Source organism: Drosophila teissieri, chromosome 2L (genome assembly GCF_016746235.2).
Source record: "Drosophila teissieri strain GT53w chromosome 2L, Prin_Dtei_1.1, whole genome shotgun sequence".
Taxonomy (NCBI): domain Eukaryota; kingdom Metazoa; phylum Arthropoda; class Insecta; order Diptera; family Drosophilidae; genus Drosophila; species Drosophila teissieri.
Window position 1 is genome coordinate 19,176,209 of NC_053029.1, and position 24,253 is coordinate 19,200,461.

A 24,253-nucleotide genomic window follows, 5' to 3' on the forward strand; every position below is an offset into this window, starting at 1 on the left:
TTTAGTTCAATTGAATTTACTAATTTATCGGTTTATATTATTAATTCTTTTAAATGAATATGTTAACTGTTAAGTGAACGAACAAATCGAAAAGAGATCGAAATAAACGACATACACTTTAGTAAAACCAATCAAAGGGCTTGCGTTTTCTTAGCTTCTACTTCAGAATGCTTCCCGGTAGCTGGCTTTAAATGTAACTAAAGGGGAACATTTTATGTCAGCATTTCAGCTTCACACAGCTTCACAAAGAATTCCAGACATAAACAGACGCGTTGCCTTCATGCAATTTTCGCCACAGAAGCTCCCTTTCCTTCTTTAAGAATTGCCACCACAGTCAGTCCTAGCTTTTCCCATTTTGAATATTGAATATGGTTGCGCCAAGGCGCTTCAGCTTCTGCTTCAGCTTCCCCAGATGCCCATGCTGCTGCTACACAGAGCCAAAATTCAACAGTCTTAGCCAGAATCCTTTGCCTCTGTTCTCAGTTCTTCCATTTAAGGTTTAATCAGACAGAAAGGCAAGGATTTTCCCAGCTCAACAACCGAATGGAATTGGAAATACATTTATTTCATAATTTCAGTCTGAATTCATAGTTTAAAGTTGAATCTTTATGTTCGAGCAATAACTTCTAATCTTTGCTTCAATTAATAATGCAGAGCTTAATCTAATTACTTTGTGTTAATATATTGTGTTGTGTTAATTGTGTTAATACTAATATAATAATACAAAAAGTAATATAACTTATATTATAATTAAAATAAAAAAGCAAGCTAAGAGCGGATATTTGAAGATATTTATCATTTAATGCAAATCACGCTCATATCGCGGAACACTAAACATTATTTATTGACAAACAAACGCAAATTAATTATATCAAGTACACAAGTGCAACGCTATTTCCATTACACTCGTCTAATCGAACATTCAGAGCGAAGAGTGAGTGGCATGAGCACACAACTTTCATTTTCCTGATGCAAGGAATGTCCTGCAGGGCAGACTCTTTTTATCTCGTTGGGGAAAGCAAATTGCGTGTTTTCCATTTAACAGATTTGCCTGCAGGACAGCCACTCCAAATCAAGGATCCCATTTTGGAAACAAGAGGAGGCTCATTAATTTAGTACCGCTGCCACAAATCACAGTGACGTCATGGCCAAAACACCCGTAGCCACAACTCAAAACATGCACATAGACATACACATAAACGGGAGGAGTCCGTTAAATCGGAGTCCTAGGAGCTTTGACTGCGCCACAAACACACTTAATTCATAAAAATCCGACAAAAAGCTTCGCAGCCCAAAAGCTCCATGGCGGCAGCTAGCCGACAGGTGTTGTTTAAGCCAAGTCAGACATTCAGTAGCCGACAGGACGCCCAACCAGCAGGTATGTTGTGCGCCACAAGGACGGCGTCCCCCACCCGTTCGCGTGCGGCGAAAGTGAAAGTGAAAGTGGACACGTGTATTGGTATAAGCAATCCATCCTGCCCACGGAAGGGCGCAGGACCACCATGCATCTGCACTTTAAGTGCATTTGCGGGCGTGTCGCACAACTCCGGAAAATCAGGGTCTTGTTTTCAACCGCGAACCGTTATCTCATACACTTTAATGTGGGTCGAGCGTAGATGAAATTCCTGGTTGAGTTCAGGCTAAGGCGTGAAATAGGATATGCCATTAAAAGGAATTCCATTACCGTCACAGTGCGTAATGAAGAGCTAATTCGCCTGGGATTTTATCCACTCCATACTAGATTAAAATAGTAAGGCGTAAAGTGGTGTTTTGATGAGTTGAATTGCTTCCACTTAATCTAAACTTTATTGCTTTTTTTACGCTTGCTTAAGCAGGAATATTCGATGTTAATTCATCCCTGGAGATCATGCATATGTATTTTTCAGTTCGTCCTTAAACTTCAACTTATACTTTAGAACTTTTTCAATCCGCAGCTCATACGCCCTTGCAGTTTTTATATATTATACAAAAATTATGCATACGGAATAAGAACACTTTTTGATTAGAATCAACGGATAGTTTTCAATTAATATTCCAAATGTTTTCAGGGCAGTTCATAATGGTTTGATCCGGCCCGTTTCGACATTCTATAGTATATAGAAAAAACAGACTTTTGGGAAAGTGTATACAGGTACCTTAAGCTGACGGACATGTCTATATCAACTCGGCGAGTGATGCTGATTAAGAATAAGTGTACTTTATATACGCTACAACTTTTAAGAAAAACGTGAAAGGGTAAAAAAAGTTTTAATAAAATTTTAATATGGGCAATCCTCTGAGACAAAATTGTGACGTGCCTACGTCTCTAGCATCGGAATAATTAATTTTCTAGCTTTTAAAGATCCCGGATCTCGAAGTTTATACGGATGAAAAGACAGTCACTCTCCAATCATTAGGAAAGTTTGCGCAAATTTGTAACCGTAAAAGAAAAACTTATCGCAAAGCTTTCCTATGGGAAAATGCAATTAGAGACATATTTAGCAATGGATATAGAAGTCACGTCGCTACCATGAGCACTTTGGTAAATTAAGGAACGAAAGACACATGGATCAATTCTAATTTCCCTAACGGGTGACCAAAGCACGCCCTTTTTGGGCTGAAACGCAATTAGTCAAGATTTGATAACAGACTAAGGATGATTAGTGTCCTCGGCTACAAAAAGGTCAAAATGCTTGGCCACAAAACCGAGAACGGGGACGGCAGAAGTATTGAGAAGTCGCGTCCTGTGAAAGTGTGAGAAAGTAATTAAAAAAATTCGAAAGGAGAATCAAAAAGGGACTCAGTGTTGTTTAGTCAACTACACTCGCCCGAACCGCGCCAATCCCACATTCATGAAATTGCACACCCACGCCGGAAAATGTTTTTCCCGGCCCTAAGTGAACTTACAGCCTTTCACCCTCTAACTTATTAATGGACTGCTAACAACTGTTGGCAATCGACCGTTTGAGAGATGTCTTAATTAAGCCACGGCCGTGCACGGTAGGCCATGCAGCTGGAAAATATCACAAAGTGTCACCCCAATAAGTAGGCAATTATATATGACAATCTTGCTCGATTCTATATAAGGCCAATAATAATGTTGGCATTGCTATTTTAGTTGAAGGACCAGCACTTACCACTAAGTCGACGTAGTGTGCATAACGTAACCCACATTATAAGTTATTTAAAAGTTGTTTTAGACTGTAAATTCGTTTGCCAGCAGCTTTTGCATAAATTGTTTTAATTACTTTTCCTAGGGGAAGCCATCACGAAACTGAATACAATTAACAAGACTTTTAAAATGAAATGAAAATTCACTTTGAGTTTTCGTGTTCTTCCAGGCAGGCTTAACTTGCATATATTACAATTTCTTTTTTAACGTGTAAATATGAATCTCCTTTAATAAAGTTGGGAGAAATGCGTAGCTCTGAGTAAAACAACATTTTTTTTCGTTTAATTTTTAAATATTCATAAATTTGTTTTTGTTAATTTGGTTGCTGGTTTATTTATAATATGCAAAAATGCCGAGATTTAATGTATGAACTGTTACCCACCGACATGTGCCCAATCGCATTTATATATAAGACTTTCCTCGGGTAATAAAATGGAGCCACGAGAGCGAACCAAGTCTGATAATACATAAATTCGGGCACAGCCGGTAATAACACTAAAAGCAAGCTGACAATTTGAATGAGCTGCCCGACGGGAATATTGCCGGGAAACGATAATAGAACCGCTGATGCGACTCCGCGCTGGAAGACAGCGATTTATTTGCCGCAAGCTCCACTCGAGCGCATGAACACGGAAGTTTGCTCGTCCCGGAGGGCAGCAAACGATTCCCGACCAGGCATACGTTTTAATTAAGCTTGTACTCGCTTTTTGTTTTCGCAGTTCACCGGAAGAAGGCGAGCGGCCATAGAAACGGGCTTTCCACTAGTGATGATCTACTAACGTAACCACCATGAGTATTTTTCCGAGGTGGGCAGCCATGCTGCTGCTCCTGGGCCTAGCCCACCAGCTGGACCCCTCGCTCGCCGCGTCCACATCCTCGTTCGCATCCGGAAACGCCTGGCAGCGTGCCCTCTTTGGCCGGGACTCGCGCAACCTGATGCACCGCAGATCCCCGTTTTCCGGCGCCGCTGATCTACGCCTCGACGAATACCTGGGCCTTTATGGAGCTGCCGAGCAGGAACAACATCAGCCGCTTCCTCCGCCGCAGCAGGTGAGTGCGGGAGTGTGGCTGGTGGGTGGTGAATGTGATTGCAAGTAGTTGCAGGGCGGAACTACAGCGTATATGACTACTAAAGAAGATTGATAGGCAAAGCAAGCAAAATTTTAAAAGAAAAATGGAAAATGTTTAGCTTAATTCAATTGAAAATTATATTTCAGCAAAGGTGCCTTAAGTATTTTTTCGAAATTTATTTACATCTCATAGTGGCAATAGCTTGTATATTTTTGCATTTTAACAATATAGTGCTTAAGCCTTAGTTTTATTACCAGGAACTTCACGTATTAATTTCGTACACGGACTGCTCACAAGAAACACAAAAAAGAACGCTATAGTTAAGTTCCCCAACTATCTGTTACCCGTTACTTAGCTAGTGGAAGTGCGAAGAAGCGTTAGAATGGGCGTGGCAAAAAGATTTTTGGCAAATCGAGAAACAATTTACAAGACTAACAAAAATGTGTGAAAAAATCAAAACAATTTTGGGCGGTTTGTGAGCGTTAGAGTGGGCGTGGCAACATTTGCGCTCCGTCTGTTTCTTTAGAAGCTGCATGCTTAATCTCAACATTCTAGCTTATATAGTTCCTGAGATCAAGGCGCTCATACGGAATGGCGGACAGACGGATCCTGATTAAGAATATACTTATATACTTTATGTGGTCGGAAACACTTCCTTCTGTCTATTACATACATTTCAATCTAGTATACACTTTTACTCTTGTACTTTCTTGTACTAATTCCAAAACTATCTTCTAAGCAAACAAAATATTCAAAGAAAGTTATGCTCTTGGAAAATGCTATAAAAGATCTACCGAAAAAAGAATCCTGCCTTATACAGCTAAGCGCTAAACTCAATAAAAATGGCACCACTCGAACTTATTTGAAAACGTGAACGCTGCACTATGGGAAATTTGACCACTTTTTCTGCTAAATTAATAATCGAGAACGGAAAGATATTTAGTTTGTTTTTTGCATGAGTTACACTATCATATTTTAATGTACAAAATTGTGGCGTGGCACGCCTTCTATGTTTTGTAATTATAACTCAGAACGAAAAGATTTTTAGTTTTTTTTTTTGCATTAATTTGCGCTAGACCATATCTATACGTACAAAAACTGTGGCGTGCACCGTCCTTATTTTATTATTTTTTCGTAAAGCTTTCTATAATTTTGTATGCTTTTTTATCTCAGCAAAACAACTGATTTCGTGATAGTGTTTGCATTCTAAATTATTTTACAGAAGTTTACAACAATAATAATAATAAAAATAACAAAACAATTCACCAACCGCCTTGTTTAACTCCCGTTTAGCATGAGATTACTCTGAATTTGAAAAAGTAGGGTTAAGTTTAAAATCTTTAATTTCTCCAAGAATCGGTAAAAGTGGCTTTTTAAATTACAATAATCTGAACAAGAATTAAATAAGCTACAACATGAGGAACATTTCATAGATGCAATCTGCTGCAATCACTTTAAATCTCTATTCAAAGTTAGGTCATTATCAAAAAAAATGCTTTTGTATGGCAACTTACATTTTTATTAAATTACGGGTACAGCACTAGTTTTTTTTTCTATTGAAGGTTGCAAAATCTTAATAAAAAGCCCACTGATTAAAATACTTTTTACAGAATGGAAATTAACGATTTGGTTCCAAAGATATTAGAACTTTTGTAAGGGAAGAAAAACTTAACGTAGCAGATTGTTGATTTTTGTACGCGCACAGCTGTTTTAACAGCTGATTTTTGTTGTGGCCATCTATTAAATTTCAGTATGCAGCACTAAGATTGGTCGATTATGAATGCGTACACTAAAATTATTTAATATTCGACTTCAGAAATGGTTTGCCAGAAAAAGGGGTCAAATTTCCCATAGTGCGCTGTGTTGAAATGCCACAAATACCAGAAGGCGTGTGGTTCTTTGTAATGCAGCAATTTGAAATTGGAACCTTTATGCTTGTATGGTTTTATTGGCCCCCTGGAGCACTGGTTTCAATCACCGGACATTTCAGAGTTCACGTTGAAACTCAAATTAATTACCGCGCGACGAGTGGCAGCGTTATTGATAACCAACTGCTGCACCGCAGCAAGGGGAAATATAGCGCATACGCACCGTACGCCCAACAAAAGCCACACTAATTGCCACCGCATTCGACCTTCCCCATAGATGCGCCCACAGACCGAAGTTTACGGTATTGTAGAGCCGCTGATTGAGGACACGCCCTGTGCCGACCGCCCCTGCCTCCTCAACGACGATTGCTGTCCTTCCGGAGTGTGCGTCAGCACATACGGTGGTAAGTTGGACAAACTGCACTTGGTCCTCCGTGGTCCAACCCTCGCATTTACACTTGACTAGGTTAATACTGTACCCAAGAAATTGAAAGAATATTTCATTTACGCGAGCTAAACATTGATAAGAATGTTGGTGCCAGGCAGAGGTTATCATGCATATCGACTTGGCTCTACAGGCACTTGGCTTGTTTTCTACCTGTTGCACTCTTTTCATATGGTAGATGGATTTATTTTAACAACTAATGCCATTCTACCATAAATAACAACAATTTTACATAAACTCAACTCTGACATATTTTCAATTTAAAGCAAATTAAAACGAAATTCTTTTGCTTGACCGCAATCTTTTTGCAGAAGGCAAATGCGTATATGTGTTTGGCCGTCAGCGGGATCTGTGCCAGGGACATGCGGACTGTCCGCAGGGCAGCTCCTGCATGCTGGTCCCCCAGGAGGGAGTGTGGCGGTGTGAGCCCAGTGTGGAGTCCGGAGAGTCCACATCGCTGCTGGAGGGCATATTCGGACCGAAGGAGAGGCGACCGCTGGGCAGCGAGTGCAGCAGCAGCAGCGACTGCCAGGTGATCAAGTAAGTCCGAATAGCGTTGGTTGCCCAACTTAGGTCTAAATGTTCCACTTTACAGCGGAATGTGCTGTCAACAGCAGCGTTTGCACCACAGGGCAGCCATCAAGCTGAGCTGTGGCTACTTTCGCGATGCCTTTGACTGTGTTGATATGGTCGGAGCAGAGGTATGATGATTGTGCATTTAAAATATACATTTTTGTTATATTATATTCTTACGAGTATACAGCATCGCCGCAACTGAAGATCACAGTTCTCAGGTAGCAAAGCTCAGGAAACCCAAGAGAAGAAGTCTAACAGAAAATGAATCGGATAACTGATTGAGTAAGAATTACTTCAATATTAAAACATATCGAAATGTTAAACGAAAACATATCAAGGTCAAATTTCTATAGCTTAATTTGTATTTCTTTAATATATATATAAATATTTGCTATTACTCCAACGATCTTAGACATCTAGATGTGTTTTTAGTAGACTCCAAAAATACTGACTGAGGCATTCAATGTTAATAGCAGAAAGAAGAGTATTCCAATGCAGTTATACCATACTTAAGCAACAATTAAATCGTTTCAAGTCTAAATGTAAATCAAATACAATAAAAGCATTACCAAATATCTGCACATTCAGTTAAACGTATTTCGTAAAAATACTTTCGTATTTAAATGATAAAGCTAATGGTAAGTAAACGAATTTATTTTTGAGCCAATTATATTTTAAACTCTTAAATGTAATTTATTTTTTTTTGAGTTGTAACAAGCACATCCTAAATACATAGAAAACTGGTGTCAAATTGTGACGAGAGCACCAAGTTTGATAACCCAAAACAAACCTCCATATGAAATAAATTGTATATGCTTGCAAAAGGAAACTTAATAAACTATTAATAAAAATACAGTGAAATAGAAAACAGTGAATCAAAACAACAGAAGATTAATTTACAAATATTTTCGGTTGGTTTTATTTTTGTAATTTTATTTAAAGTGCCAGTAAAAACGCAGCTTAAAGCTAAAAGTTAGACTCTGTTTACACATTCAACGCTTTTGTTTTTAACATTACACCCAAGTAAATCATTCCTCCTTTCTTTCTCTAACTCTCTGACATTCTATATATCTCTCATGATCCAATCCATTTACGATTAATACACATTACAAATGCTTTCGCCCCTAACTTGATGGCTGAGACACTTTTCGCTTACTTGAGCCTAACATAAATCGCACAAAGTGCATCGTTAAATTAAATCGTTCTTGAATTTTTGAATATTTCGAACCAAAAGTATGTTTTGCCAGCAAAATAGGATTTATTTTTAAAATTAATTTTTATATGTTTTTGCGCATGTTCAAGTCTCTTGTTGATTTTATGTTCTTCGGTTTAAATTGAATTTTAAACTCAGTTTTTTTTTAAGTTGTTTTTGGTTTGGATCAGGGACTAAGGTTGTGGGGTTTAGGAAGTGCCCCCTTTGGAGGTTGTATTGGGAGTTAGTCTTAAGAACAACTTTCGGCTTAAACTTAGCTTGGAACAGCCAAACAAATATCAAGTCCGCTATTTTTCGAAACATGTCTCGTTTTTTGTTTGACTTGCGTGTACAGAATGCACAGAATATTTACAGATTTTACAATTACAGGAATAGTTTTAAAACCTAAGTATACGTACGCGAATATAGCTATAAATTTAGTTTTGATTTTCCAAAGAAATCGATTGTGTTCGTACAGGATGTGATTAACTTCAGAAAGCTTAAATAAAAATAGGAAAGCAAATTTCGCAGACCGAAAAAAAACCAATATAAAGGTACTATTAAATTATAACCCTAATTACAATCTTGCTCGTACAAACTCTTACACTTAGCTTAAATGTTAATTAATGTTTACTTTAATCTCTCAGCTGGCGTGTATTGATGGGCAAAGGAAACATGGTTGAAACTATTGCATTTTGGTAATGGACTGTGTTTATATGTATACATTAGTAATGGACTCGTTTAGCTTTATGGCATTTGATGTGAGATTTAATTGATTTATGATATTAAACATATTGTATTACCCGGAACTAGCACCCAAACTCTGTGCCCAGGCTTAAATTAGTGGGTTAGGTTTGAGCACGAAACATTTAGTTCCATACAATTTATAATAGAAGCAAATATAGTATACCATACAAATGTATAGTTTTGTTTACTTATTTATGGCTAGAATAAAATAGGAAGAACAAGCTTTGGTTTTAAAACAACAAGAAACAGGAGTTATAAAGGGATAGGTTAACAGGCAACGTGAACGTATATGAAATAACAAAAATAATAAGAATGCGTGAAGATGCAACCAATTTTGGTTATTTGCCAGGGTCGAGAGTTTTGGTGTAGTTTTAAAATAATTTAAACATATGATTACAAAGAGAAGCGCCTTCAGTAATATGGAAACATACTTATGGGAGAAGTGTAGTGCTTATTAAGTTTTAGAGGCACAGCAGCAGCAATAGCGATGTGGGCATGGCAAGCTGTTTGTGAGCAGACGGCGCGCACAAATCGTTTGATTCTTTTCATTTTACTTTTACGTTACGATTTCCTGAGTTTATCGACTTTATCTGTTGGTTAGAGCCTAAAAGAGTTATCTTCCTTGCTGATGATCTGTTGTGGCTGGTTTTGTATATTCCCATGCAGGCAAAAAATTGTCTGCCGTTTAAATCTGTTTTCTCACTGCTTTCCACTGCTGCTCAGTCTTGACATAGTCTTACTGTTTTGTTTTCGTTATGTATTTATCGTTTAGTTTGCTGCCTCGCTTGCAAACAGGATTTATAAAAAATATATATTGTATATAATGTGTTATTTGTTTGGCTATAACTAGGCCCTAATTGGTAGCTCTAATGGCAGTGCGGCAGTTTTTTTTGGCGCGCCGCCTTGATCACTCTGCCCGGAAATAAGCAAATCTCGGCGAAAATTTCAACGAAGGTTATGTACAATAGTTGAGGATGGTGTAACACAAAACTTAAACGAGCTCGTTCTGAACGGAAACAAAGCAAAGAATTGGAAACTTTAAGGATGAGTTAGCACATAATATTTACAACTTCTTTGTATTTAATTTCTTAACGGGTTTCTGGAACTGCTTCGCAAGCGCTGCCAGGACATTTAAGGTAACGCGGGGCCAGGTTACAGGTTACTACTACTTGTCTGCCCCCGATCCCACGGGGCGCGACACGAGGACTACTCGTTAAACTGAAGCCACAATCAGTTTTTGACCTTGTCCTCCACACTGATGCTAGCAAGTGTCTTCTTGATGCGAAGCGCTGTTAATCGGGCCACAGGATTGGGATACCAGCACTCCTTCATGACCTTGGCCATGTTATGGAGCACATCGGAAGCATGCCAGCGGTTTGGAATGTTTGGCCGGCATTTCTCAATGCAAACCACCTTTAGAGAAATTATGAAATTATATTAGTTATTACCAGTCCACATACGTTGTGCCCACGAAAGACTCACTTTCTTCATCTCTTCAATGCTAGGGTCTGGCTGAACAACGTCATAATACGGTAATTGATACTCATCGTATATCATTCCCATGTTGCAGCGACGTGCAATCTCCCAGAGGATCAGTCCAAAAGCGTACACATCCGCCCTCTTGTACGAGTCAAAGTGCTGATCATTCATACTCTCGTCCAGGACCTCGGGCGCCATATAGCGCTTAGTACCGACACGATGAGTGGAAGGTATGTCCACAGAGTCATTTTTCTCCACATGGCGCACGGCCAGACCCAAATCCCCAATAGCACAGCTAAGATTTGATTTAACCAGTATGTTTTTGGATTTGAGATCACGATGGGCGATGGCCGGCTTGCCGCGAGTGCCCACAATGTCCATATGGAGATGCGCCAGTCCAGTGGCAATACTCAGCGACATGTTCAGCATGGTATTGGTGTCCACCGGGTGCGTGGTTAAGTAGTCAAAAAGCGATCCGTTCTCATGGTAGTCGGTTACCAGCCAAAGTTGTGTCCAAGTTCCGTTGTCTGGAAGGAGCATGTTTAAAAAGGTTTTCATTTGGAAAAAAGGCCTATAGTCTCACCCTTGTTGTCTGCAGCTATAAATCCCAAAATATTTTCGTGCCGAAGCATTACCGTCTGATAGATTTCCGCCTCACGAAACCAGGAGCACTCTTCGCGACTTGAAAATATCTTGACCGCTACGTTTTCGCCTCGCCAGCGTCCACGCCAGACCTCGCCGAAACGTCCCTTTCCGATAACGTGGCACAACTGCACCTGCCGGGCAATCGAGCGCTGCACCAGCAGAGGAAGACCAGCTGAAAGAGATGTACGAATTAGGCCAAGATGCAGACGGGAACTCTCCCCCCATGGAACTCACCCGAACCCGAACCAGAGGTGGTCATCTCAATGATGTCTTGTATGGTTGTATTACCATTCAATATTGGATCGTACACCGAATCCTCCTTGGCAAACGGCCTTCCGCTAGCCAATCGCTTACGACGCTGGCAATAATACCACGTACTGGTGCCCGTGAAGCAAATGAAGAGGGTGGCCCCGAGGATGATAGCCACAAACTCCCAGCTGGTTAGTCTATGTGGCACATAATCTGGACAAAGCCCACAAAAGCATTCATTATTAAGGATTGCCGAATTATGGTCCATGTAAATGTGATCGTATTAATGGAAAATAAATACAAATAAAATGCAGTTTTAGTCAATCAATCGAGAGTGACATGCAGGAGGCCGTTAACAAGTAAATGTGCGTGATAACATTAAGAAATAGGGTGCTAGACGAGTTAAAACCAATTTAAGCCCAAAAGCTCATTCCAAACACGATAAGCGGTTAATAATACTTAATATAATAATTTATTTACAAAAACATCACTAACCTGCGTGTGAATATTTCGAGTTATTTACAAACCTTTGCATTCAATTCAGCAACGAGCTTACAAACTACCTAATAAATACGAAAACTTTTTAGACAAAAAACTAACTTTGCGGCTGCTTACAAAAATGGAATAAAAACCAAATCCAAGCCCGAGTCCCAACCGAAATATTCCGCACACTAATCCATACACACATACCATCCTCCCACTGAACAAACACAAAAGTGCAATGGAAATGGGCGAACAACTGCGAAAAACTATATGATTAAATGAACCTCTTAAACGACTGAATACCCTATTTGAAGTTACTTTAACACAAATAAAAAAAACCTTGTTCAGCATGATTTCACCAGGGGTTCTTAAATTTACTATCCATTTGGTTCCATAGACTATTTATTGAGTAAATGTAATCTAATGTTGAATTTAAAGCTCAGAATCAAAGTTAAAGTTAAGTTAGGGCTTCATAAAAAAACTTGTTAAAGTCTATAGTTTAATTTTCAAACACTAGATGGACTAATGCAACTTTTGCTAGGGTAAAAAGTATGAAGAGCGGTAGACTGCTGGTAGCAAATGCGGCCATTAATGAATGAAATGAGAAAACGTTAACTGCGATTTGCAGTTGCAACTGCAGCTCGGAAAGCGGCATTGCACATGAATGAAACGGAGCAGACACACAGATACACACACTAACACCGGCACAGACACCTGGGGTGGGAACAGGAAGAAGTGGACTCATGGAGGAGGTGAGCAAGGCCGTCGTCTGGAAGGGCTTCTTGAAACTCCTCCCTCTTCTCCACATGCTCTGCTCCTGCTCCTCTTTATTCTGGTGGGCGGTTGTGCGGTTGGTGCTGTCGCTTCGGAGGGCCCTTGAGACGGCCTTGTTGTTGCTTGTTGCTTTTAACAAGTCAATACGATAAAGTCGCAAAGGTCAGATCAGCAGACAAAACCCACAGAACTGTGCGGCACAAACTCAGTTGACAGGTGAAAGGTGGCGGCCAAAACAAAGGGTATGGGTTGTGGGGGGTCAAGCGGTGGGCCAGCAGACAAGACAACAATGTGGCCGGTGCGTATAGTTCACAAGAAATGTGGCAAAGGAAGTCAATGTGTAAATAAGGAAGACAAACCACAAACAACGAAACTAAACTAGAAATAAAACCGAGTTCCCAATTGGATTGTTAGTTCGACTCCCATTTAAGACCACCTTACTAATTCAAGACACATTTTTAGTCCAGTCTCTAAGAACTTAAGTCTTTCAAAAGTCGGCTTGTTTATTCTATCAGAGTAAAATATGATTTTCAAGATTTTTTAATAGTAGTTTATTGAATTATTTATTATTACTACTTTTTAATTAGTTTAAACGTATTTTAAAAGTATATATTGCTTTCTGCGGGCTTTATGTTTCTCAAAAAGCACTCAAATAAAAGTTACAAAACTAAAAAATCATTATGGCATAAAAATGAAACAGGCTTTATAATACCTATTCTCCCCCAGAAGGACGTACAAGGACGAAGACGGGGTGGGATGGGGTCGTTCGCTGGAAGCGTGAGGTACGAGGTGTGTGTTAGCCAGGTATGCTTATGCGTGTATGTGTTTCTTGTGTGAATTCAATGTGTTACAAATTTGAGTATACCAAAAAACTACGCAAATGAGGTGGTGCAATGGCATGGGCGTGGCTGCTTCGATGGCTGGTGGTGGTTGAATTGTTGGGCGGTGTTAGCGGTGCTTTGCTGTTCTCACCTGGTAGGACACCACTGTAATTCTCACGCGTATTGCAATAATCTTCGGCGCAGCACTGAGAAGAGCCTGCTTCCGAATTTAACTTGCACGAGGTAGGATCTTCAGGTGGCAACTGGTCTGTTATGCATCTACATACATAATATTTAGTTGGATTTTGTTTTATCTACTAGGTTGCTTTAGCTTTTTAGTACTACATCTAAATTAGGTAGGAGATTAGCACTTGTTGTTCTGGTTGTTTTTGTTGTAGTTGTTGCAGTGTGCACTAGCGAAGCAGCTTTGGTTACCACTTACGAGCTAAAATTTAGCAGCAGCCCTTAATTATTTATTTTTGGTGGTAGCTCAGCCAGGAAAGGGTTGGGGTGGGGTTTTCAGCTGCAGCAGGTGGATACAATTGTGTTTTGGGTGCAAAGGCAGTAAGCGGAGTCGGTCACGGTCGTCAATATACCAGGGAATTACGGAGGGGAGCCACTGCCAAATGTGGGAGAGTTCGGGTTTACTCTTATACCAATTTATCAGCACAGTTCCGTTTTTCACTTTCCCACAATTTTGGTTATTATTATCTTTGCAGTAGAAAATCAAGGTGAAAATCGGAACCAAACCATGTATTACTAAACAATTTACCAAGGAAAACAGCATATCTACTTAATGAGGCTCGGAAGACAGTTCAGGAGACTCGTGTGTAAAAAGAAATAGCTGAATGATTCTGAGCACCTTCAAAAATTGGAATATTAAAACCTATAAGTCCATGGAAAACCACACACATCCCGCGAAGACGAGCAAGAAACCTAATCGCGAGCGAAAAGCGAATGGGAGTACTCCCAGGACGAATCGAATTAGCCCCTTGAGTAGAAGCACTGATCTCTACAAACTACAAAGATATTTTTGCATGCATAAAGATACGTGTAATTTACTAGGATAAGGTGTAGGCTGGATTCCGTATAAGATTTATGTTGTGTGTTTGTGCCACAGGGAAAAGCAGGGAGAATAGAAAATAGTGTAAGGTAAAGAATAGATGTGGGAGTCCGAGAAGCGAAAAAGTGCAAAGAGGTCAAAGTAAATAATAAGCTAAAGGGAAAACTGGGGTGGTGTGCACACCTGAAGGAAAACAGACTGAACTAAACCAAAAATTATTATTACAGATTATTGAATTGTTATAATTAATCTATTAATCATATTGATGCAGTGCTAATTAGGCGCAGTGAATTAGAGAAGGAGTGCAAACTAAAGATAGGAATTGTTTTGTTGTTGGTTGTGTGTGTGTTGTTACTTGAATGCGGCTGTACCTGTTTCAAATATCCTCTTCATAATCTCATTCTTATTGCAGAAATCACTCTTACAGCAATCAATCCTATACGTATCGAATCTTTCGATACTGGTGAGGCATTCGAAGGGCTTACTCCGCTGCATATTGTACTTGACAACCATGCAACTGGGTCACCGTACAGCACAGTGTACAAATATGTGAACGAGCGGGGATTATTCAACATGTTCGATATATTCAAGTGGAGCCGAGGGGAGGGAAGGAAATATCGGGAGATAGAGAAAAAATAACAATTAAACGAAATTAGTATTGCTTGGCTTGGTTGATGGTTGCTGCTGCTGCTTCTGCTTCAGCTGTAGTTGTTGCTGCCTTCGGCTTGTTGCTAATTGAAGTTGCAGTCTGGTTAGTAGCAAGAAGAGTATTATAATTATATTGATTACAATGTGTATAACGCCACTCTGGTTTTCAGCAGGTCATCATTAGTAGTGCTCTGCATTTCGGGTTATGATCATTTCAAAACTTTAACTCAACGAGCATAAAAGGGGAAAACAGTCCAAAGAACGATCAAAACTGGACAACTTGTTGTCGAACGGCGTGCGAGTGAACAGAAAAATTGTAGCAGTCAGAGAGGAGGGGTTTGGGAGCGAAACACGTGCATAAGCGCACGCACCTTCGACGGAGATCTGCCGACCTTCCACACGATAAGTTGGCTGGTCCTTCGCCTTGGGCCACAGAAAACGGTTGCAAAAGTCGCTATCCTTGCAGCAGGCGTGGGCGCCACTCCTACCCACTGGGCGGGCGGTGGGTCCGCCGTGCAGTCCGTCGTTGCACCAGATGGAGCGACCCGGTGGAAACATTTGAGACTTCTGCAGACATCTGCATTGCAGATCGATCGCGTCAGACATATTCACTCTGGCTGCTCTGAGAGGCAAGTGCTAACCTAATCAAAGGCCTGCTCCTCAGGCTCTCGGAACTCACCTGTAGCTGAATGTGATGCTGCCTTCGGGGCTCTTCTCTACAGACGTAAAACAAAAGCCGTCCGTCTCGCATATGTTGTTCGATTCCTTGCAGGTGTCACAGTGACATTTTATCTTGTCTGCAGATTAAAAAGGTAAAATTAATGTTTAGATAATTTTGCATCAAACCAAAATTTTGAGGAAGCGTGTGAACACGAGAACATAAGGAGTTAAAAATTTGGTACGATCAGAATTTTCCAGATTTTAATCCATAAATTGCGATCCAAACCTACTAACCAACCCTACTCAAAACAAAAAATAATTTTTCGTTTAGCGTTATATCTTTATTATTTGTAAGTGATCAGACCCAATCACATGTATTTAAGTATTAAATAAAAATTATTCATTTATCGCAAGGTAAAAAGAATAGCTTAAAGCAAACTTCTCAAATTAAGAAAATGCCCCGACTCCGATTGAAGCAGATCTATCAATTAGGCGCTGGCAAAAATTAACTAATTAGAGAAATAAGAAACCCATAAATCAACCACTTGCTGATTGGCATCTCCTGACCACAAATTGGGATTTGCCATAACCATGCCCCCGGGGCACCTGGCCGGGCACACGCTCGCCCAGACAGTCACATAGACATCCACATCCACATCCACTTTTACCGCCACCGACACCGCCGAGAGCGTGATGAAACAAAAACAAAACCATTTAGCATTAACAAAGCAGACGCGGAGAAGACAAGTGCAAAGTGGAGGGCCAGACAATGCGACCAGTTTTCCCTTCCCCCGACTGCGAGAAGCCAGTGCTTAGGCCTGCTTTTTTTGCACCGACTGCAGTTGCAAGTGCGCGAGTGCAGCAAGCAAATGCATCCAGACGTGGGGGTGTCTGCTACCAGGCAGCGTTGGAGTGGGCCATGAGAGCTGTCTGGCTCAGCTCATTGACACCGGGGCGAGGTGACGTCACTATATGGAAACGCAATCGGAGCCTCAGGCGGAGACGAAGACGGCCTTTTAGAAGCGTTCAGAGTCTTTATAGTGTTACAGTCACGCGATATACACACGAAGAAAAGATCCCTATGACATCAAAAAGATCGTCGAGTAATTACCATTTGCAAGGAATTCTGAATTTGTTCCTTTAAATATTTCAATTAATAAACAAAAAAAAAAACATACTAATGTCTTATAGATTTGACCTAAAACAAGAGAAATGAAATAACCCTTACTCTGTTCTATCTTTTCGTAAAACCGAAGTCAAGTAAAGCGAAAGTAAACACCGGGACAGGACTGTAAATCTATCACTTTTTTGTAGTTCAGATAGTTCCGGGTACATTGGGCCCAGGGTGCTCTCCATTCGTTAGGCATTTGGAACTTACTTTCTGGCTTTTTCGCGCTGGGCTGAGCAATGTAGATGGGCAGCTGGGGAGTAACTTCAGGGGCCACTGCTCCGGATGCCTCGCCGTCTTGCGGGAGCAGCATGGACACGGCGCTACCGTTGTTGTCGTGGCTCCCGCTATCAGCCGCCAGCGACGACGATGGCGATTGATAAGTCTGTCCAGCGGTTCCAGTTGGAGTTCTCAGCGCTGGCGCTTTGGTCGTCGGAGGCCATTTGCCATGGTGGGATGCAGGCGCAGGATCAGATCTGGAGCCATTAAGGCTGGTGTCCATTACGAATTCAATGGGGGAGGCTGCACCGGGGGAGATTTTAGGTTAGTTTCGCACCTGGTCCAGATTAATGGAACCGCTGGGGGGAACTCACCGCAAACGAAGGCGACGAGCAAAGCGCCCAGGAAGATTAGCCGGGGCGCAGATAACATGTTGGCTTTCGCACTGATGATAGTGTGTGCGAGACGAGCTATTGTTATTGTTTGTGCTGCCCGACAGCTTTTCTTTTGTTTTCCACGATCACACGCACGCACACGCGCGTCGCAAGTTCAAAGTCTGTGGCCTGTAAATGAGGTTATTGTTTCGCGGAAGGACGAGGCGGCAAAGGACACCTCAGACAGCCACTAATTGGCCCAGAACTGCGCATTTATCGCGTAGGTCAGGCGCCCGCGAAGGCTCACATTTGGCGGCGGCATGGTCGGGAATATAGACTGCCAATTCCCACGATTAGCGAATCTCGATGGTGGTCCGCACTGCGAAACTCGAACTCCACACTACACCCAAGTTGGTTGGAAAAACTCCTCGCTCTGCTTTACATTTCATGGACGATGGCGACTTTTCAGGCGTATTTTCATCACGTGATTGTGGCAGTGGCGCGGGGGAATTGGCACTATTTTATATTCCGCGGGGCAGACAGCACATTTGGGTGTCTGGTGCAACCGTTTGTTTGTATTAATTGCTGCTATTTTTTGTTAAATGTACAATTTTGTATAGCGAAAAACCGCGCTGGTGTGTGTAGATTTGCAAACAGTGTGACCGCACCTGCAGCAGTGTGCCCAAGCTGGACTGCCCACAAAAAACACCCACCCGTTAGCGAACTAAGTAAAAATACTCAATCGGTTGCGTTTTTATGGACACTGATTTTTGTTGAAATATTGGGGGACTCCAGAATACATGGCAAAATTTTGATTTGTTTAGTAACAGATATTTATTTCCAATAACTGCAGGTACTGCGGAAGTGCCCAGAAATCCAATCAGAACCAAAATGCGGGGCACCACCCGAAGCAAAAATGATCATGTTTTGTCCAGTCGATAATTTTTATTGCCATAACAGACTAAAAATATTTAACGGCGGCATGCCAGGCTCAGCTCCCTTCGTAAATCCTGCGAAAACAGAAAATGGTCAAAATCTATGTCCAATTGATATTTTCCCACTGCTTCTTCTTTCCAGCCGCGTGTAGATGACAAAAAAAAACATGAACAATAACTTACCCAAATACAAAACAAGTGGCACGAATCCCCAGTGGAATCCAGTCTGGACCGCCCCGACCACAACTCCCAAACGCTCCTTAACACCCTCGGAAATCTCCATTTCGTACGAATATTAAATTTAGCTCGTTTTGCGAATTATGAAATGAAAACTTCTCCGACTGAAAACGAAGTGTTGAACAACAGCGTATTTTTTTGGGGGAAACAGCTGACAGACACTTTTTTAGGAAACTAATTCTCTTTCCCTTGTTAAAGATTAGCTTGTCGCAGGTTGCTGGGCCCGAAATATTTGCCCAATTTAAAGTATTAGTATAATTAATTTGAGTAGAGATTTCTGTTGATGTGGCAACAGCGGCAATTGAGCGCACAATTTAAATGTGCTTCTAAAACGGTCACACTTGTTTGCGCCTTGGTCTTATATTTTGTTTTCTTGTATTTATATTGTATTATTTCTTGTATTTGACAGAGTCTGGCACCGTGGACTCCTTTTCAAAATAAAGTCCCACCTTCCTAATTCCCACTTCGCCTCCCTCAAGGCAAACACGGATTAAAGAGAATTCCAAGTGAGATGCGGATCATCATCCAGCCCGCCTAGGCCTATAAGATCCGAAGTACGTCAAGACAGCGTTCTGGGAACCTGTATACACCTGTACACACTCTACACAGCAGACCTCCCCATCACCCCCTCCCGAAACCTCACCGTAGCCACATATGCCGATGACACCGCCTTCCTAGCCTACGCCACAGATCCCAAGGAAGCATCAGCTATCATGCAGAGACAACTGGATGCTCTTGATCCATGGCTGAAACGATGGAACATCGTAGTCAACGCTGAGAAATCCTATGGTTTGTGGTCGTTAAAGTGGGCGCGGCAAAGAGATTTTTGGCAAAGCGAGATTAATTTACAAGACTAACCAAAATGCGAAAAAATATCGAATCACTTTTCAAAAGTCTGAACATTTTGTAAAATTGTGGGCGTAGTAGTATTTTGCGGCTTGTGGGCATGGCAACATGGATCAACTAACTTGCGCCGGAGTCTGCTCCAACTGTCCCTGGAGTCTGCATGCTTAATCTCAACTTTCTAGCTTTCATAGTTCTTGAGATCTCGACGTTTATAGGGAGAGACAGACAGGCAGACGTTCAGACAGACATGGCCAGATAGACTCGGCTATTGATCCTGGTCAAGAATACATATATATACTTTATATGGTCGGAAACGCTTCCTTTTACATACTTTTCAACGAATCTAGTCTTCCCTCTGAGTAACGGGTATTATTATTGTCCACTCGACAAGTATTAAATAATTAAATGAACTTTAAATAAAAAAAAAAAAAACGTGCAAGAAATAGAAACCTTTCAAAAAAAAGAAGCATTGAAAATGTAATAAAAATTTTAAGTGATCATACATATGTATCGTTGATTTTTTAACAAGACGATGAATTTATAATAAAGAACACCCTTGCTTACAATCGCAGCACGCCAGCACTCCGTTAATCGATACTATCGCAGTGATTCAAAGTACCAGATCTAGTCTAGCATCCCTTTCGCTCTCTCCCGCTGCTCACATGCGTTCTAGATCGTTTAATTTTCTTGGTTTTCATTTGCTCGCCAAATTTTAGCAACGTTGCAGGTTTAATCGGCTGCACCTGCAATCGCGGATAATCAGGGAGCGCCGAGCACTGAGTTCTCATAGCCAAACGAAACGTAAGTGATAACGAACGCCAGCAATGAGCAAACGCGTAGGAACAAAGTCGGGGAAAAATCAATTCAAGTTATGTAAGCTCGAATAACCGGATACCGTGTCACTGTTTCAGGTCCCGATTCGCTCGATTTGGAACTGGAACGGACCATGAAAACAAGCAATCTCGGCCTGTACGCTTTCCGTTTAACCTTCGGTCAGGTGAGCACTCGCACATTAAACCAGGCTGGCAAGCTGCAGAAACAGCATGCGTATTCCCGGGGCAACCTCTGAGTTTTTCAGCCTGGGTAACCGCTGCCCACTATCGGCGATTGAAATGGAGCGACTGCAACCGGGAGACAAATGTCTGGAGTGTCAAGGTGAAGGCAGGACTCACACGCTGCGCTACTTTTACATTAATGTAGAGGAGCAGCTCTTGAAGTGCGAGTCCAGGAGCTGCCTGTGGCCACACAACGATGAGGTATCCTCTGATGAGGATCTGGACTTGGAGGCAGCGCTTCCCATCAGTGCTCTACAATCCAAACCTTTAGAATATCCGGTTCCTACGCTACCTTCTCAACCGGTTGCATTATTGTCTAAACCTCCTCCAGATGATGACGACGAATTTATTCTAGAATTGCTGCATCAATTAACTCCTGCCACAGAAAACGAATCGGTAGAACCGCCTTTTAAGGCAAATGTGAGACTTAGCTCCATGCAAGATCTGCCCTCACCTTTAAAAGAAAAACCGTGCCCAGGACTAGATCTTCCAGACTTAAGCTTTCTGGAGGAAAACATTCCTGTAAACGAGGAACCCCTTCAAGCTTTGAAATCCAAGATAGAAATACCTTTTACTCTCTTATCCGGCAAATTAAGGAGTCCGCCCAAGGCAAAGACTCCGCAAACTCAGGACACCGAAGCTAAGCAGCATGTGGCTCCACCCAAGGTTCCTACGGCCCCAAGCTGGCAAAACCAATCTGAAATACCTTTACTACCCGCGTGTGTGAAGGCTACTGTGGGGACGCGTCCGCAAATCAAACCTAAGGGGTCTCCCTTCAGCAGTCCGCCCAAGAAAGCATCCACCCAACAGCAAAGTCAGCCACTAACACCGCCTGCTGTCAATATTATTATCAGTGTCCCGGAGTTAAACCCAGGGGTGAACGGCATGTTCCTCGACGCCATTAAACGACATTCCACAGGAGTCAAACCCTCGCTTCGTGGCGGAGGGAGGCGCCCCAGGCGCTTGGCCAAAGAAACCACCAGCAGAGGCATTCGCACACAGGATGTAATGCACTTGATCGAGCATTTAGAAACCACCACAGAAGCGAAACGTCCGACACAATCATAATCAGCTGGAATTTACCTTACTCAAGTATTCGAAATAAATTTGCATATGAAATTATGCATGAAACCCCCGGATAATAATTCAAGTTCATTTATTTATAAACAATTCCGTTCCGCTTAATTTTTTTTTGGCAACGCAAATTGCGGATTATTAATTAGCGGCACGCGTCCAGAGCATGTTCAAGTGGATAGGACAGATAGCGCTGACGAAAAGAGACTGTGCTATCAGTAGAAGTGAAAGGTGTAACGAAGTTCGTGGCGTTCTGTTCAAGCCGAGATTAGCTGTAGAGCTCACTGATAATGCAGTTTAATGTCATCTGAGCCCTACCGCATTGATAGTGATGTCAGTCACAATAATCTGGCATTACATCGACCCCTCGTAATCAGTTTGATAAACGTGCGACCATGTGGGGTAATCGCATTCGTGTGGCTGGGGCACTTGAACCTGGTTGCCAACGGCCGGCGCAAAATGTTTCTGCTGCGTAGTTGCCTGTGTGGGCGGTCGGGCAGTTGGCCAAGTTTATTGTTTGTTTGGGTTGCTATATATTAATAGCACAAAACTAAATCCGTTTCTCTATCTTATCTCTCGCAGGCGCCGCCGCTGTCCGCACAGGCCACGACGCACTGCAGCCATGGCTTTACCACCAGCTCGTCGTCGCCCAACCGTGTTGTGACCCGCTCGGCCACCATGCTGGCGCTCTTCGGCATCGCGCTGTCCTCGTTCAGCCTTAAGCAACTGCTGGCCAAAAAGCAGAAGCACCGAGGCCTGCGCAAGCTCTAGGATGGAGCTATAGCGAAGAAGGTCAGAGCTGAGATCATAGCGATGCCAACGCCAACGGTAGAAGCGGCGATGAAGAGCCAGAGCGCCATGTCCTGAGGTCACACATTCGACAACTTCATCATCCGCCATCATCGTGTATATTTGCCTAAGTTAAGTCATCCACTCATCACAGACCCAAGCGGAACTCGGACATGTAGGCTTGTTTTGTAATATTCTCGATAAATTGATCGGAGGCGAGGATCTGTGCGCTTATAAAGATATATTTTCTTGTTTACACATGCACATCATGCATCGCCAACTAAAAGGAATAAATTTGTGATACGTCGTGTTTGAGAAAACCCCATCAGCAGACAAACTGAACGATGGAGAAAAAGATTCGCTAAGCTTGCGAAAATCCCAAATTTTCTTATACTCTTCTGTTGCCCGTTTTAGTTATATATATTTTATGTGTAAACAAGTCTATTATATACGTATATTTATTTACAAGTTATTTGCAAACCAGAGAAACGACTAAGTAGGGAGGGATAAATACAAGAATGACTTCGTTGGACAGCAGATCGCCGAGCAGGCCGTGTCAGTATCCAAGAAACAAACTAGTTCTAGTTGCTTATTCAAATAAATACATTATATTCAATTCGAAAATATTGAATTTTATTTATAATTTTCATTTAAGCTTACAAGTTTTCGAATCTATAATAGTTTCTTTTATCTACTCGACCAATTCTGCGCATAAACGAAAAATATTAATTATGCGAGAATTATGGTGTGGAAATATTATAATTCAATATCATTAATATGTTTTGTATACAAAATATGAAAAGTCCCTTATTTAAACATTTAAGCACTAGTTTTGTGTTTTCTGAAATTATTTGTTAGTTTATTTTTTTTTGGCCCTTACAAACACTGTTTACTGAATTCCTATTATTATTATGGTATCCGTAGATTATTTTATACAAATCATTATCAATTACTTGATCACTAGAAAAGATTAAGATTAAACCGTTTTAAAAGATACAGTGATTGCTTGGAATAGAGTTCTGTAATAACATGAATACTAATTCCCCATATATATTAAACAAAACACGTTTTTACGACGCTAAGAACAAGTGCCGACCGCACCTTCAAAATACAAAATTTCGCTGTTGTCCTGAACCATTTAATTGCCCCAAAGTCTTGGTTTGCAATCACTATAAATTTGTCCGTACTTTTCGGGTTTTTCGCTTCGGGTCCACTGTGAAACACATATGTATGTATGTATATGCTATTTAAAAAACAAGAAAGAACGTTATAGTCGAGTGTTCCGACTATGTGATACCCGTTACTCAGCTAGTGGAAGTGCGAAGGAGAGTCTTCATCACTGACAGTTTTTGACGGTGGCAGTTTTTTAGAGTGGGAGTGGCAAAAAGTTTTTTGGCAAATCGATAAAAATTTACAAGACTAATACAAAAATGAAAAAATTTTAAAACATTTTTCAAAAGTGTGAGCGTAGCAGTTTTGGCCGGTTTGTGGGCGTGGCAACAAATTTTTCTGCAGATCGATAGAAATTTACAATACAAATAAGCAAATGAAAAAGTGTAGGTGTGGCAGTTTTGGGCGGTTTTTAGGCGTTAGAGTGGGCGTGGCATTATGAATCGACAAACTTACGCTGCGTCTATTTCTCTGGAGGCTGTATGCTTATTCTCAACTAGCTTCTAGCTTCTAT

The 24,253-nt window shown here is 41.3% G+C and overlaps 5 protein-coding genes across 8 annotated transcripts; 3 read left to right on the forward strand and 2 right to left on the reverse strand.

Moving 5' to 3' along the window:
- Positions 1-3,449: 3,449 nt before the first annotated feature.
- LOC122626262 lies at positions 3,450-7,640 on the forward strand. 2 transcript variants are annotated; one of them, XM_043806455.1, is made up of 5 exons: positions 3,450-4,201; positions 6,368-6,494; positions 6,847-7,075; positions 7,131-7,236; positions 7,316-7,640. In XM_043806455.1, the coding sequence occupies exons 1-5, from the start codon at positions 3,941-3,943 to the stop codon at positions 7,331-7,333; spliced, it is 741 nt and encodes a 246-aa protein (XP_043662390.1). In that variant the 5' UTR covers positions 3,450-3,940; the 3' UTR covers positions 7,334-7,640. The 2 variants fall into 2 exon arrangements, with proteins under 2 accessions (XP_043662390.1, XP_043662391.1); XM_043806456.1 differs by having other exon boundaries at positions 3,451-4,201; positions 7,299-7,640.
- A 362-nt stretch (positions 7,641-8,002) lies between these two features.
- LOC122612739 (TGF-beta receptor type-1) lies at positions 8,003-18,292 on the reverse strand. Of its 3 annotated transcripts, none has more exons than XM_043786554.1 (8): positions 17,634-18,292; positions 17,251-17,562; positions 15,892-16,009; positions 15,584-15,789; positions 11,409-11,636; positions 11,113-11,346; positions 10,533-11,056; positions 8,003-10,463 (listed from the first exon to the last, which is right to left on the reverse strand). In XM_043786554.1, exons 1-8 carry the CDS (start codon positions 17,689-17,691, stop codon positions 10,281-10,283), a joined length of 1,863 nt encoding a protein of 620 aa, XP_043642489.1. In that variant the 5' UTR covers positions 17,692-18,292; the 3' UTR covers positions 8,003-10,280. The 3 variants fall into 3 exon arrangements, with proteins under 3 accessions (XP_043642489.1, XP_043642505.1, XP_043642497.1); XM_043786570.1 differs by lacking the exon at positions 15,584-15,789 and adding an exon at positions 13,653-13,780 and having other exon boundaries at positions 17,634-18,291; XM_043786562.1 differs by lacking the exon at positions 15,584-15,789 and adding an exon at positions 14,936-15,081 and having other exon boundaries at positions 17,634-18,290.
- An 87-nt stretch (positions 18,293-18,379) lies between these two features.
- Positions 18,380-18,995, reverse strand: LOC122612761 (mitochondrial import receptor subunit TOM7 homolog). The gene is made up of 2 exons (XM_043786581.1): positions 18,752-18,995; positions 18,380-18,643 (listed from the first exon to the last, which is right to left on the reverse strand). Exons 1-2 carry the CDS (start codon positions 18,849-18,851, stop codon positions 18,579-18,581), a joined length of 165 nt encoding a protein of 54 aa, XP_043642516.1. The 5' UTR covers positions 18,852-18,995; the 3' UTR covers positions 18,380-18,578.
- A 1,272-nt stretch (positions 18,996-20,267) lies between these two features.
- LOC122614307 lies at positions 20,268-23,193 on the forward strand. Its single transcript, XM_043788865.1, has 3 exons — positions 20,268-20,452; positions 20,563-20,648; positions 22,363-23,193. Exons 2-3 carry the CDS (start codon positions 20,598-20,600, stop codon positions 22,549-22,551), a joined length of 240 nt encoding a protein of 79 aa, XP_043644800.1. The 5' UTR covers positions 20,268-20,452; positions 20,563-20,597; the 3' UTR covers positions 22,552-23,193.
- Positions 20,655-21,851, forward strand: LOC122614298. The gene has a single exon (XM_043788854.1). The coding sequence runs from the start codon at positions 20,695-20,697 to the stop codon at positions 21,772-21,774; it is 1,080 nt and encodes a 359-aa protein (XP_043644789.1). The 5' UTR covers positions 20,655-20,694; the 3' UTR covers positions 21,775-21,851.
- Positions 23,194-24,253: the final 1,060 nt, after the last annotated feature.

Coding starts and splice junctions, on each gene's coding strand:
- LOC122626262 (XM_043806455.1), top strand. CDS start 3,941: ATGAGTATTTTTCCGAGGTGGGCAGCCATGCTGCTGCTCCTGGGCCTA. Junction 4,202..6,367: donor CGCTTCCTCCGCCGCAGCAG/GTGAGTGCGGGA, acceptor CCTTCCCCATAG/ATGCGCCCACAGACCGAAGT. Junction 6,495..6,846: donor GTGCGTCAGCACATACGGTG/GTAAGTTGGACA, acceptor ATCTTTTTGCAG/AAGGCAAATGCGTATATGTG.
- LOC122612739 (XM_043786554.1), bottom strand. CDS start 17,691: ATGTTATCTGCGCCCCGGCTAATCTTCCTGGGCGCTTTGCTCGTCGCC. Junction 17,563..17,633: donor GCTCGTCGCCTTCGTTTGCG/GTGAGTTCCCCC, acceptor CCCCCGGTGCAG/CCTCCCCCATTGAATTCGTA. Junction 11,637..15,583: donor TCGGCAGATCTCCGTCGAAG/GTGCGTGCGCTT, acceptor GGCTTTGTCCAG/ATTATGTGCCACATAGACTA.
- LOC122612761 (XM_043786581.1), bottom strand. CDS start 18,851: ATGGAGATTTCCGAGGGTGTTAAGGAGCGTTTGGGAGTTGTGGTCGGG. Junction 18,644..18,751: donor GCCACTTGTTTTGTATTTGG/GTAAGTTATTGT, acceptor CTGTTTTCGCAG/GATTTACGAAGGGAGCTGAG.
- LOC122614307 (XM_043788865.1), top strand. CDS start 20,598: ATGAAAACAAGCAATCTCGGCCTGTACGCTTTCCGTTTAACCTTCGGT. Junction 20,649..22,362: donor TCCGTTTAACCTTCGGTCAG/GTGAGCACTCGC, acceptor TATCTCTCGCAG/GCGCCGCCGCTGTCCGCACA.
- LOC122614298 (XM_043788854.1), top strand. CDS start 20,695: ATGCGTATTCCCGGGGCAACCTCTGAGTTTTTCAGCCTGGGTAACCGC.